We start from the raw sequence: 13,814 nt of genomic DNA, 5'->3' as shown, positions 1-13,814 counted from the left end.
GAAAATAATACATTAGTAAATATTAGTAAAGAGCTAGTTACTAAAAGGCTGTCTTGTCATTACATGTTTATTATTTAAAAGTACAAAAAAATGGTTAAAAGATCCAGAATTTCCCCAAACAAACCACACAAGAATGCATTGAAAGTAACAAGTGAATGTCATTTGCTATATAAAAAGTAACATAACTTATCATGTCAGTATTGTGTGAAAAAAGGGATTCTTTCACTATCACCAAAGTATGTGTTGTCAGGTACGGCCTTGTTACTCGTAATGTGTTATTCCTGTCTTCCTTTTTCAAGACCACAGGCTTTCAGGTAAACATTTCAACCTACAGAGAGATGAACTAGTAAAATTTTCCTTCCAGGGCCTTCTACCTTTGGGGTCACACTAAACAGTGATTGGATAGATGGTCTTTTCAGTTATGGCTGTATCTACACTGCCATATAATCCAGTTTCTGAATCCAGATTAACTGATTTGAACTGAATTATATGAGTCTACATTGCCATATAATCCAGTTTCCAAATATGGATTATATGATTTGAACTGGATTATTTGAGTCTACACTGGTTTATAATCCAGTTTCTGAATTCAGATTATCTGATTTGAACTGGAGTATATGAGTCTACACTGTCATATAATCCAGTTCAAAGTAGATAATCTGGATTCAGAATCTGGATTCTATGGCAGTGTAGAGATGGCACCCCATTTTTTGAATGCTTTCTCCAAAGCAGGCTCACCGAGCAAACAGAGCTCAGCAGCTGGCTGCTAGTATCTGCTTTTGTACTTTTTTATAGGGTTGCAGTGCTGTGGTGACAAGGGAAAACAGACAACATCTCTAAACTTGGAGTAGCCCACAGCATTTCTCCAGTGCCTGATTTTCTGCATAGCCAACACACTTGGGGACCTGCATCACCAGTATTCCAGCTGCAGTATTGCACATTTTAAAGCAAGCGAAGATCAACTTAATTCTTCCAAAATTTTAATGAACCCCATAAAAGATATTTCATTCACAAACATCGAACAAAAGATTTCTTCTATAGGCATTTTCTATGCCTACCAATGCAAATCTGTGAAGCTCTTCATTTCAAGAGGATTCAGGATTACCTGCAGATTTGCTAATCCACACCAAGTCCAGGAACATATCCCCTATGAATACTGAGGTTCTACTATATTTAAGAATATTTTAAGTTGCCCTAAGAATTTTGATAAACACCGCCTTCCATATACATTGTTGTTGTTATGATGAGCTTTCAAGTCAAGTCTGTCGTACCACAAGCCTAGTATCTTCTGACAATATTAGCTTACAGGAAATGGCCATTGCCTCCCTTTTGGACTGAGAGTGTAGGACATATCCAAAATCATGTGGTTTCATATCATTCAGCAAGGATTCAAACTGTGGCCTACCAGAGTCCTGGCCCAACATCCAAATTGCTTTACTATGCTAGCTTTCATGCTAGCATAGTAAAGTTCTCTGATTTATTGTTCTACTTATTCATTTTAAGTGATTTTTACTAACTGTTTTTTTGTTTTGTTTTTATGTATTAGAAGCCACAGAGAGCACTTGGATGCAATGCACATCAAGCAAGTTACTGTAAATAAGTAAACCCAGTAGTGGTTGCTCTACCTGTTATCTCTGGTATATATCCATTTCAAATAATTGCTTTCATCTGTTTGTAAATGTTTCTGTTTGTATCTTTAGTGTTTTCAATGCTTTTATTGTACATGATCCAAGGGGACCCAATTAATTAAAATGCAATAGATTAATGAATGTTAAAAATGAAAAAAGTAAATGGAATAAAAGTAAAAAATTATATTATGTGGAATCTTCTACAGATTTGTGTGTAAAGATGTGGAAGCAAGTTATGGGAGTCTCTCCTGCCAGATGCTGGATTGCCCTCCCAATTTGCTCTCTTCCTACCAGCAAGTGAAGACTTTTTTTGTTTATGTTTGCCTTTGGCTCTTAATTTCACTGAATCAGAAGAATCTTTCAATTGAGAGTGTTGTGCTTTTATACTTTGTATTATGTTTTAATGTGTTTTCAAATTGTTTTAATTTAGTGTTTTAAACAGAAGTGGCTGTCCAACTTCTTTTTTCTTAAAGAAATAGTGTTTATATCAAATAGAATGTGGCTGTACTTTGTTTTTATTTATTGTAAGCTGCTTTGAGTCCCATGCCATGAGAAAAGCATGATATTAAACAAACAAACATCTTTGAGTGCTCGGAAGCACCCTCACTTAAATACTCCAGAACTTGAACTATGGTTAGGAATATATTTACAAAATTCCCTCTTTACACTAAATATGTGGGGATCTCCAAAGAAGCAGAAAACACAGGTTAATGTTGGCAAAACATTTATATACAAGCTGCATCCCTTCTCAAATGTACTCATGTTCAAACATATAAGAAACTGTCCTCTTTCCTTCTTTCCTTCTCTCCTTCCTTCCTTCTCATTGGCAGTAGAATAGATGGAAGAGATGTGGAATAGATGTGGAATAAATGTAATAGAATCAAATAAATCAAAAACGTAATATTAGTTACTGGCATTATTATCTACATGTGAAAGTTGCCCTAAAGAACTCTATTTGGTATCTGATAAACTGCTTGTCCCGTGTTGTCCGTGACATGGCTATTTTCTTCATCCCAGTAGAAAGCTTTGACACACCTCTGCTCAAACAAGTAGTGACTAATGACACAGAATCACCTCTGAGAAGCAGGAATGGTGAACCTTTGTCCCTCCAGATGTTTTGCATTTGAACACCCATCAGTTTTAATCAGCTCAGCCAATGATAAAGAATTGTGGGAGTTTAGTCTGACACATCTGGTAGACCAGATGTTTCGACTCCTGCGATGGAGCAATGCAAAGATATCTACATTGCAGTGCAAATGTCACAAAAGGCATTGAGAGAGTTCAGAAAATGTTTATATTTCCCCTATCAGCACTACAATATTACGAATGAGCTCATGTGCGTACATTTGTAACATATTTTAAACATTTAACTTAATTTAATTGCACCATTTGATTATACCACAGTGGATAGAATGCACTACAATGCATTCAAAACCCAGCATTTTGTCCAATATTTTCGCTCATTTTGTGTTCATACTATGCTGCTCTTGTAGTTTGTTTAGATTCTCAGAAGTGTAAAAAGCCAAACCCTCAACTAGGGACGAGTGAGAAGTGTCCCCTTCCAGAATTAGAACACGGAGTAGAAAATGTTTTGATGTCAACATATCTGCACTTTCCCCAAAGACTGTGACGCAGTTCACAAGCACACACTAGAAAATGTATATATTTTAGAAGGTGTGAGACAGAAAGGGTACGCATATGTGTTGATAAGGGGAAAAAACATATGAAATATCTCGGTTCTTAGTTTGGCGAGAAAAATGCTTGCGAAACATTTGAAAAATGTAAACATTTTTAAAATGTGTGTATTTGCAAAGCATAGACAAAAATGTGCATAAGACAAAGCTTTGTGCAGAGTAACTAAAAAAAAACTCAGCAATTTAATGAGGGAGGAGTATGAAATGAATTTCACATTAGAAAAAGAAGAAGGTGAGCAAAATCAAGTGTGACAGATTCAACTATCTCTGCCCTCAACTTGGATGTTACTGAGTTCTTTTGAATAACAAAACAGCAAACAAGGAGAACAAGTGTGGTGTATTGCTGGATTTAAATCAGGGAACTTTAGGAGTAAATCCCCTTTTAGCCATTAAGGCCACTATCTGATTTTTGTGTAATTTACCATGGTCCTATTTGCATGACAGTTCTGTATTGGCTTTAAATGTCATGCATCCCCTAATGACATCCTGAGAACTATAGGAAGGTAAGATCAATGAAAACTATTTATCAGATCCTTAGTCTATCTAACAGGACTAACACAAAGGGAATGAATAATCTGTCCTCATAGACCTGCACATGTCCATGCAAAAGGAAGTCCAATAAAGTTCAATGGCACTCTTTCCCAGAAAAGTGTATTTGGCAACATAAACTGTAATCCTTAACACACCTTCATTAGAGCAAATCTCATCAGGCTATTTTATCATATTTCTGTTGTGTATGTATGTGCTAGTTCACAATCTATCATCAAAAGGTTGTTGTGAGGATAAGCATTGGGCAACCATATACATATATCAGAACTGGGGAATGTGTATTCCTCTAAACATAATTTGACTACATTGCCCATCATCCCTACCTGGCATAGTTCAGTTAACGTGACAGATGGGAGGATTTATAGTCCAACTAAATCCCAAGGAACACACTATTCCTATCAGCATTACATATGCTACCACAAGCATCTTGAAAGCAGCCACCAGACACCAAGTGTCACAAAATAAAGAAATGCATGCACTGAAGAATTTGGAAGAAGGACAAAATACAAATGTAACAGAAGTGCATTCTCATTCATTGAAAATTACAGCCAGTTTTGGATCAACAGCTATGTTTTTTCAATGCTTTGCAAAGGACCAGATTCCTTTTTAATGCTTTGAGAAGGACCGGATCCAGAGTATATATATATTTCCCCCCTGTAAGGAACTGTTATAGTCTTGCTACCACCAGGAATCACCCCATTCCTTCATGTGAAGGATCTGGGAGCTCCATTTGCCATGGTCACTTTAAAACATGATTTATTCTCTGTTGTCGCAATCCTCAGATGAATGGAAACCGGGGGTTGGCAGGTCTCCAAAGCTAATTAAAGCTCCCAATTTGAATATAAGAGCTTGCTTTGCATTTCCCCTTTGAATACACAGCCACAACACATACAAAAATACATAAAAGAGTTACAACATGCTTATGTATTATTCTGACTTGTTTAACATTTGACTTAGAATGCTGAATCATCAGAAAGAAAATGTATCTAAACCTTCAGAAACAATTACCCCCTCATTGGGATGCATCCTGGCAAATGCAAATCCATACTGAGTTTCCTTGAGGTTTCACCTCCAAATGCAGAACACTGTATTATTACCCGTTCAGTGCTATGACTATTTATGCAAAGTGTGGTTTTGTTCAGTCTGGAGTCTCATTTTAACTTTGTGTATCTACATCTATTTATCTATGCCTGCAGCTTCTATTTGAAACAGGTAGGTTCATTTTTAATTTTTCCAAAGTAATTACTCAGTATATGACTCAGTACAAGGGAGTGTTGATGTTATAATTACAGTAGGAAAACTCTACTGTTATTTATTTTGTTGGGCCTCTCATTCAGTAAGATGCCTCATTTAATTCAAATATGTATCCATAGCTGCTTCCCTCCCTCCACGATGTCAACCAAAAATCCATGCAGAAGCTAGATTCATACACACACTGGAAAAATCTTTTGTTTTTAATTCAATAACATCAGTGCCCAGATATTTAGGGTATAAACAATATATCAAAACTTGATTCCTATATATTTTCTTATTTAAATACTACAGTAGAGTCCCACTTATCCAACCTTCACTTATCCAATGTTCTGTATTATCCAACGCAGTCTACATCCTGCCCAGATCCACAGCTGTTTCAAAACATTGCAATGTTGTGTTGCTAAATTCATAAATAAAGCAATTACTACATAATGTTACCATGTATTGAACTGCTTTTTCTGTTGATATTGTTGTAAAACATGATGTTTTGGTGCTTAATTTATAAAATCATAACATAATTTGACGTTTAATAGGCCTTTCCTTAACACTTCCCTATTATCCAACATTTTCACTTATCCAACGTTCTGCTGACCCATTTATGTTGGATAAGTGAAACTTTAGTGTATCTCAGTTTACATAAATGTAACAAATGACATAATAAGTGATGTCAAATAAGTTGATTCTATAATTCTGATTCTATAATTCTGATTCTATAAAGAGTACATTTGGGAAACCTGAATTTAGACCTTGGGTCTGTCCAGGACTTGTCACAATCCCTGTCTGTAGGTACACATGCTTTAAATGCTTATTACGGTGTATTTGACCACAGCCATTCCATCATTTTTGAGCTGTGATTGCTTAGTTCTATTTTTCCATCCAAAAAGTGGGGACAGTAATTACATACTTCATGAATGAATCAATGGTCAGTTGCTACAATACGGATGAATTAGATACAACTCCCAAACTTCTTTGTCCATGAAATATATTAAAATATATTTATAAAAACTAATAACACAACAATCATCATCATCATCATCAATCAAAAGAGTTATATAAGTTTAGCATTCGTATATTCAGCATTTGCTGTAACATATAATGTTTGATTCATATGTCTGTGCATCTCATCTGTCGCACACACTCATATACACAACTTCTGCACACACACGAAGTTGCCGTGTGTTCTTCTTCTCTTTTAAAAATCATTGACTGAAATTGAATTTATTATTCAAGCAACCATTTTAACATCACTTCTTGAAACACCAACCCAGCTTTGGATATATACCAATCCTAAGTCATGGAAATATGTAGCAAGTAGGCCTATAAACTTCAGATACAAGTAATAGCTGTGTTCAGATGGCCTAGTAAGAAGTACAATTCCACTTGGCTACATTAAACATTAAGAGAGCATCTAATCCATCATATCAAAGGAGCTGCCTTTCAAAATCTGTCCAAAACAAGCTAACCATTCAAGCACAATTTCCCCAAAAGTGTCCCAAAAGCAAACAACTTTACCATCTTTATGATAATAGGTGACTTCCACTTTCCTCTCTTCTGACCCAAGCAAGGCCTGGGCTATTTGGGCAATGTGATGTCGTTTGGTTTCTGGTCCATGAAGAAAGTCACAGGTGCATGGTTTCTGCATGACATCTGGCCTGGAGAACCCGGTCATCTCACAGAACCCATCGTTGCAGTAGATGATGGCGCAGTTTTGTACGCGAGCATTAGCAATGATGAATTTTTTATCTGCAATAAAAGATAATGCATTTTTCAGTCATCTTACAACATTTCATAAAGTCTCACAGCGGTAGCTTGGATGGGAGCTATTTCTGTGGATACGATGTGCTTTGATAGAGGTCTAATAACATTCAGGTACATAAGAGCTCTTTAAGAATGGCTATAAAAAAGAGATTTTCAAAAACAATGATAGACCAGCCTAGAAAGGTGTGTTGCTATGATTCTCACTTTGTGTAGCTGTACTTTTATTGTACGGGAAATGCCCAACAGGCAGTGGACTGGCCAGAACTGATTGCCAAGTCGCTGAGGGGCTTAATTTTAGCTGCACCAGCTTGCCAAAGCATATGAAATAAGTTTCATAACACAGGTCCTGAACTTTGTGGAACAGCTCCAGCTCTAGTGAAAACATGAGTGAAAATAAAGGGTTGCAGCAAAAACAGAATCAGGAACTTGAACTAATAATTAAATTGGACTTTTCAAATTGGTTTGCTAAATGACTAGTATATTAAAACCTCGCTAGCCCTTTTATAAGAAAATTGAACTGGTCATGAGCTTGGTTAGTTATATGAAGAGCAGGAACAGCCTTTCAAAGGTTTTCATATTTACAGATAAATATAAACGTCCTCGTCAGTGAAGTTATAGGGCTGTGTTTGGGAGTGAAGAAGTTGCTTTAAGTGTTGTTGTTACGTTCCATCAAGTTGACTCCAACATATGAAGATCTCATCATTTTTTTCCTCACAGAGGGGTTGCTTTCTTTCCTCTGAGACTGGATGACCCAAGGTCATCCAGTAAAAAAAAAGTCTAGTCTTATAAGTCCTAGTGAAAGACACAAACCTCTACTCGTTACCGAGAGAAGTTCACTTGTACCAGGTCTTTAACTTGCCAGGCATTAGGCAGACATTTTCTGATAATCAGATGGTCAAACCTTATATCTGGAGCAACCTTGGTTTCAATCTGGAACCCTTCCTCTGTAAAACACATGTTCTTCTGGTTCACAGTAATCTATGGGCCCATCTAAGAATGAATGTTACCAGTCAATGCTAGATAAATATTAGCTGAGAAGCCAGATTTTCCCCTTCTTTATTTGACATGGGTTTTACACAGGAGATCAAGTGAGTTGTGAGAATATAGGGTTCCTAGTAGGATCATTCCTGGCCCCTGGTGTCCACCTATGAAGTTTTCTGTATACATTGACTGCTGTATAACAATGATGCCACAATGCTCACAACCAGGTCAAGACATTTTGCTGCCTAAGGCATCCCCTTCCCATTACCTGCACAAATCCCATCTGGACTGGCAGCTGAACCTTACATCAGCACTGGCAAAAGCAGCAGGCTATCCTAGGGCACGCAGTGACAGATGGAGAGCATACAGCTATCTGCATTTTCCTTCAACACTGTGCTGCCACCTCTCTGTTTCTGCTGTCTGAGATGACCCTGTCGCTTTGCCTAATAGTATGCACAAGTCCCATCTGTCAACTTATGGTGAGCCAAAGTATTTCATAGAGTTTTCATAGGTGGTTTTGCCAGTTCCTTTCTCTGAAATATAGCCTAGACTCCTTGGTATCCCTTGGCAGTCTCCATCCTATTCGTAATCAGGCTTAGCATCCAAGATCAGACAGGATCTGATGCTTTTAGGGTATTTAGGGTCTTTGTCTAATACCAGAGCTGGCCAAGTGGTGATTGGTGGCTCCCATGTCAATGGGCTGGTAAACTTTTCAATCTGAACATTAGAGGAGCTACCTAGAAAATGAGATCTAGTCTAGGCATATGGTTCAGCACCTTGGAGAGCCCCTTTGACATTACAGAATACAGACTAATATGTGAAGTGAGTTCACAGCTCCGCTGAAGCTACTGTCTGTGCAATTCTTGTTTCATAACTATCAAAATACAAGTTTTAAAGACTTTGTATTTCCCATCCCTGAACAGTTGACCATGATGCAAGTTTCCTAGATTTGACAGATACTCTATCAGCTCCACTATATCTGAAGAAATTAATTAGAAATGCAGAACAGCAAGGAGTTTTCTCATTGGAGAGCAGCCCGTGGTAGTGTCCTTCTATTATTACTAGACAACCCAGGTGTAACAATATGATATAAAATGGATTTTCTCTTGAAGCAGTCACCCAAAGGTTCTCAATCTATCAAAGACGATTGCTTGCTTATTCTTGCTGAGTTTCTTATTTTTAGTCTTAGTCCATAATACTTCATGTTGTGAACTAAGATGAGACCCATATGGTCTACAACTTCCCTCCAAGCTTCAGTTTGGCTTCATTCTTTCCACTGCACTGGTGAAGGTATTTACAGATTTGGTCAGGTCTTGCAAAAAGAAATTGATCAAAATCTTTGACCACCTACTAAGGTCAAATCAAAGAAAGGCAACTATTCCCAGCATGGAGAAACCATGTTGTACCTGCCTGCCACATACCTGTTAAAGACCTGGAACTAGTGGAAGCTCTGGTTTTTTAATGTTTACATGGTTTTAATTGTGTTTGCTGTTTCAAATATTTATGTTTTAATAGGTAGTTTTAACTTTTGTATTGTATGTTTTTCTTCTGTTGTAACTGCCTTGAGTCTGTGCTCAGAAAAAGGTGGGATATAAATTTCTCAAATAAATAAACTTATTATGGGGGGGGGGGGGGGAATTGGTAACTCAGTCCCGGAAAAAAACAACCCAGTATGATTGGTTGGCCTCAGCGTGCCATAAGTCAGAAACTTGAGGTTAAAAAACCAACAAAAAGTATAAATCGTTATAGCAATGTGGTTTATACAGCAACACTCAAAGCTGACTTCTAAGATATAGAAGTACTTAAAGCCTGGAACACAATCATTTTGTTTCCTTCCCCAAATTATTTTGTTTTCTCCTACTTTCTTCCTCAATCTCAAATTATTTCTGTTGAATTAATGAATAAATATGCCATTTCTCAAAAGACTTTTAATTAAAAACCTCCCAAACAAACAATTTTTTTTCACCCCATGAGTAACACAAAAAGGCCACGTGAAGACATGGCCTGGGAAATCTATGCAGTTGCCTACAGTCTGTGCAATGTCTTTCTGGGTTTCCTTCACCACTTTCACATCCTTCCAAATGTTCATTGTTATTTACCACTCCCCAAAGGGAAGAGGAGCCTGATTATTTCTGAGCTCTCTTTGCAGCAGTGCCAGTGTTTTTGGTGCCAGTCGAGAGCTTCATTATGCACACTCTTCTGGAGGAAAAGAAGTCGGCTGACTTTCATAAACAACTTGCTTCTCAAAGAAGGCAGGATCTGACCCTCATGTACCTGCTGGGAACTAGATGGAGAGAAACGGCATCTATCTACTCATGAATTCAGGAATGCATTTTGGATTGAAGAAGTAACCTTATTTTGAGATCATTTATCAACACATCCAGATTGTGCTAAGTACTTAACGGAATGCATCGACAACATTGTATGTTTTTCATAAGGGAAAAGAATCATGCAAGGCCAGGTCGGCTTTCCTTACAATGTCCCTCTAGTATCCAAAAAGTTGCAAGGCTGTGATGCCAAGAATGCTTCCTCAAAGAACACAACATGACTGACACCCAAGAAAGCCATGCCTAAAACTAAGTAAACACAAGGATGCATCTACATTGTAGAACTAATGCAGCTTGGTATCAGTTGAACTGCCATGGTTCAACGTTATGGAATCAGGGGAGCAGTAGTTTTAGAAGGTCTTGAGCAGGCATGGGCAAATTTGGGCCCTCCAGGTGTTTTGGACTTCAACTCCCACCATTTCTAACAGCCTCAGGCCCCTTCCTTTTCTCCCTCAGCCACTTAAGCGGCTGAGGGAGAAAAAGAAGGGGCCTGAGGCTGTTAGAAATGGTGGGAGTTGAAGTCCAAAACACCTGGAGGGTCCAAGTTTGCCCATGCCTGGACTTGACCCTCCTCTGCTTCACCAAACTGCAACTCTGGGGACTCCAAATCATTGAGTTAAAGCGGTGTCAAACTGAATTCCACACTGTAGGTGCATCCTAAGTCAATTGGACCTGGGAACTCTTCCTTCAGAGTAAACCCGTCCAAAATAGCATGGCAAAAGATCCATTGGCCACTCTGAGGCACCAGCTAGGAAGAAATTACGAAGGCTTTTGGCAAATCAGAAAGAAAAACTCTTGCCAGGTTCAGTTAGACGATCTTCGCTGGAAAAGGGATGCTTTCTGAAATCAGGAAGGATGATTGCAAACAAGGAGAGAGACCAAACTTTTTTCACAAAGCGATCTGAAGCCAAGAGTTGGTTCTCCAGCATTTCCTGAGACATTTTTAAAGGACCCCCCCCCCCCAAAAAAAAAGGTATCTCTCTTGAAGCCCAGTCCTGAGCCTTCAAGGCAAGGGGCAAGACTGCAGAAGCAAGCACAGCCTGATCTTGTTTCTGTTGGGATTCAACCCCACACTGCCCAAGTCTCAAGTCCTCAATGAGGAACAGTTTAGTTAATATAGACTAAAGGTTTCCCTTCCCCCATGTCTCCTGAATGACAGTTGGGAATGTATCTTTTTCTTCTCTCTCTTTCTGCTCTGATTGGTTGTTTAGAATGGATACTTTTCTACCGCAGGCTTTTTTGAACCTGACTTCTGCCTTCTTACACTTTTGGTATGAAGGGTATGTGCTGTGTGCTTTGAGATCTCTCTCTGCTTGTGTGTCAGGAGAGCTGTAGCGATTTGAGTTTTTTCCTCTCTTGAAACCTTAGAAGAGATGGGTGTTAGAGTAGCTCAGACCCAGTTTTTGATTATTAAGAAATACAATTATTTCTTATTACTGTAATTTGTGGGAGCCCCCCCCCCCCCCCCGGTGGCACAATGGGTGAAACCCTTGTGCTGGCAGGACTGCTGACCAAAAGGTGAAACCCTTGTGCTGAAGAGTCGGATGAGCTCCGGTCTGTCAGCTCCAGCTTCTCATGCAGGGACATGAAAGAAGCCTCCCATTGGATGGTAAAACATCTGGGCATCCGCTGGGCAACATCCTTGCAAAGGGCCAGTTCTCTCACACCAGAAGAGACTTCCTGTTTCTGAAGTTGCTCCTGACACACACAAAACAATGCAATTTGTGATTTTTTTAAAGATTGGACTTTATGTTTTGTTTCCTAAGCTCTGAATTGTTTCCAGCCACATTGCACCCTACCTTCATGCTCTGCTCGCTAATGAGCTGGTGCTCAAGTTTCCTCTCCTGTTTCTTTTGGGGTGCTCTGTTTATATTTCGGGGAGTTTCCCCTCTCCAGGTGTATGCCTCTGCCTCGCCCTGATGGAGTTCCCAGGCATGCAAGGGAAGCGGGGAAGCGGAGGAAGCAGAGGGGGCATCTACACGGGGGAATGAAGGCGGCTTGACACACTCCTTCAGCTGCTTTGGAATCCTGGGAGTTGGAGAGTCTGGGCTGGTGCCTCTGCAAACTGCAAATCCCAGGATGCCCTGGCATGGAGCCAGGGCAAGGCGAGGCGACTGCCCGCCCGTCCCAAGCCCCCGGGTTGGCTTCTTCCCTTCCCGCCCGGCTGAGGAAGGCGGAACGGACTTACTTTGCCCTTCGAATTTGCGGATGATGGTGCCCAGGAAGGTGTTCTGGGGGGCCACATGGCCTCGGCGGACGGGCATGGCGCCCGCCTCTCAGCAGCTGGCCCCCCGGGGGGCAGGAGACCACCCTCCGCCACGGCGCCTCCTCCTCTCTCCTCCGCCTCCTCCTCCGCTTCTGCCTCACAGCGGGACGGAGAGGCAGGGGTGGCCGGAGCCGCCGCCGCTCATCGCCTTCCTCTTCCTCGGCTGGATGGATGCTTCAGCTCGCCCTCCTCCGCCCGGCACCCGCTCCATGCTCCGGGATCGGAGGACCTCGCGCCGGGATGGAGGAGGGAGGGAGGGAGGAGGAGAGGGAGGAGGGAGGGGCTGGGAGGGGAAGGAGGGAGCGGAGCAGAGCCCAGAGGAGGGAGGGAGGGAGGGAGGGAGGGAGAAGGGCTGCCCTCCGCCTGCCTGCCTGCCTGCCTGCCTGCCTGCCAACTAGATAGAGAGACAGACACACGGCCAGGGGCGCTGAGGAAGCGGTAGCTCGGGAGCACGGCTGCCAGTCTCTCCCGGGCCTCTCGCCTCTCTCCCTCTCTAATCTCCTTCTCTCTCTCTCTCCACCCTCCCTCTGCTTTCCTCCTTTTCTACCTTTTCTCTCTCCTTCTCGCCCTCCCTCCCTCCCTCTTTTTCTCACCGTCCTTCCTTTCCTCTCCCCTCTCTTTGTCTCTTTCTCCCCTCTCGTTCTTTCTTTCACTCTTTCTCTCGTTCTCTCTCTACATCCTCGCTTTCCTCCTTTTCTCCCTTTTCTCTCCTTTTCGCCCTCCCTTCCTTTCTCTCTTTCCTTCCTTTCCTCTCTTTGTCTCTTTCTTCCCTCTTTCTTTCCCTCCTTCTCTTTCTCTCCTTCTCTTTTCTCTCTCTACACCCTCTGTTTTCCTCCTTTTCTCCTTTTTCTCTCTCCTTCCCACCTCCCTCTTTCTTTCTCTCTCTCTCCTTCCTTCCTTTCCTCTCTCCCTCTTTGTCTTTCTCCTTTCTCTTCCTTTCCTCTTTCTTTCTTTCCCTCCTTCTTTCTCTTTCTCTTCTTCTCTCTCTACACCTTCTCTGTTTTCCTCCTTTTCTCCCCTTCCTCTCTCCTTCTCGCCCTCCCCCTCCCTCTCTTCCTTCCCTCTCTTCCTTTCTGTCTCTTTTTCCCCTCTCTTCCTTTCCACCCTTTCTTTCCCTCCTTCCTTATCTTTCCTTTCTATATATATACCCTCAGTTTTCTTCCTTTTCTCGCTTTTCTCTCTCCTTCTCGCCCTCCCTCCCTCTTTCTCTCTCCTTCCTTTCCTCTGTGTCTTTCTCCCCCCTTCCTTTCCTTTCCTTTATTTCTTTCTTTCCCTCCCTTCTTCTCTTTCTCTCTGTCCAACACCCTCCCTCTGTTTTCCTCCTTTCCTCCTTTTTCTCTCTCCTTCTCGCCCTCCC

General features: G+C 41.0%; 1 protein-coding gene across 9 annotated transcripts in view; it reads right to left on the bottom strand.

The window, feature by feature from the left end:
- The window catches only part of KCNH7 (potassium voltage-gated channel subfamily H member 7), a 336,293-nt gene extending 323,374 nt beyond the window's left edge, over positions 1–12,919 (bottom strand). For all 9 annotated transcript variants that reach the window (XM_060777976.2, XM_060777984.2, XM_060777993.2 and 6 more), the window contains exons 1-2: positions 12,380–12,919; positions 6,638–6,868 (exon numbers count right to left, since the gene is read on the bottom strand). In XM_060777976.2, the coding sequence (XP_060633959.2) occupies positions 6,638–6,868; positions 12,380–12,455 (307 nt within the window). In that variant the 5' untranslated portion in view covers positions 12,456–12,919. The remainder of the gene's footprint in view (positions 1–6,637; positions 6,869–12,379) is intronic.
- Between the last annotated feature and the right edge of the window lie 895 nt (positions 12,920–13,814).

The sequence above is a fragment of the Anolis sagrei genome, chromosome 1 (genome assembly GCF_037176765.1).
Source record: "Anolis sagrei isolate rAnoSag1 chromosome 1, rAnoSag1.mat, whole genome shotgun sequence".
NCBI lineage: Eukaryota > Metazoa > Chordata > Lepidosauria > Squamata > Dactyloidae > Anolis > Anolis sagrei.
The sequence above is the reverse complement of the archived record's forward strand: the minus strand, read 5'-3'. Positions and strand labels throughout refer to the sequence as shown.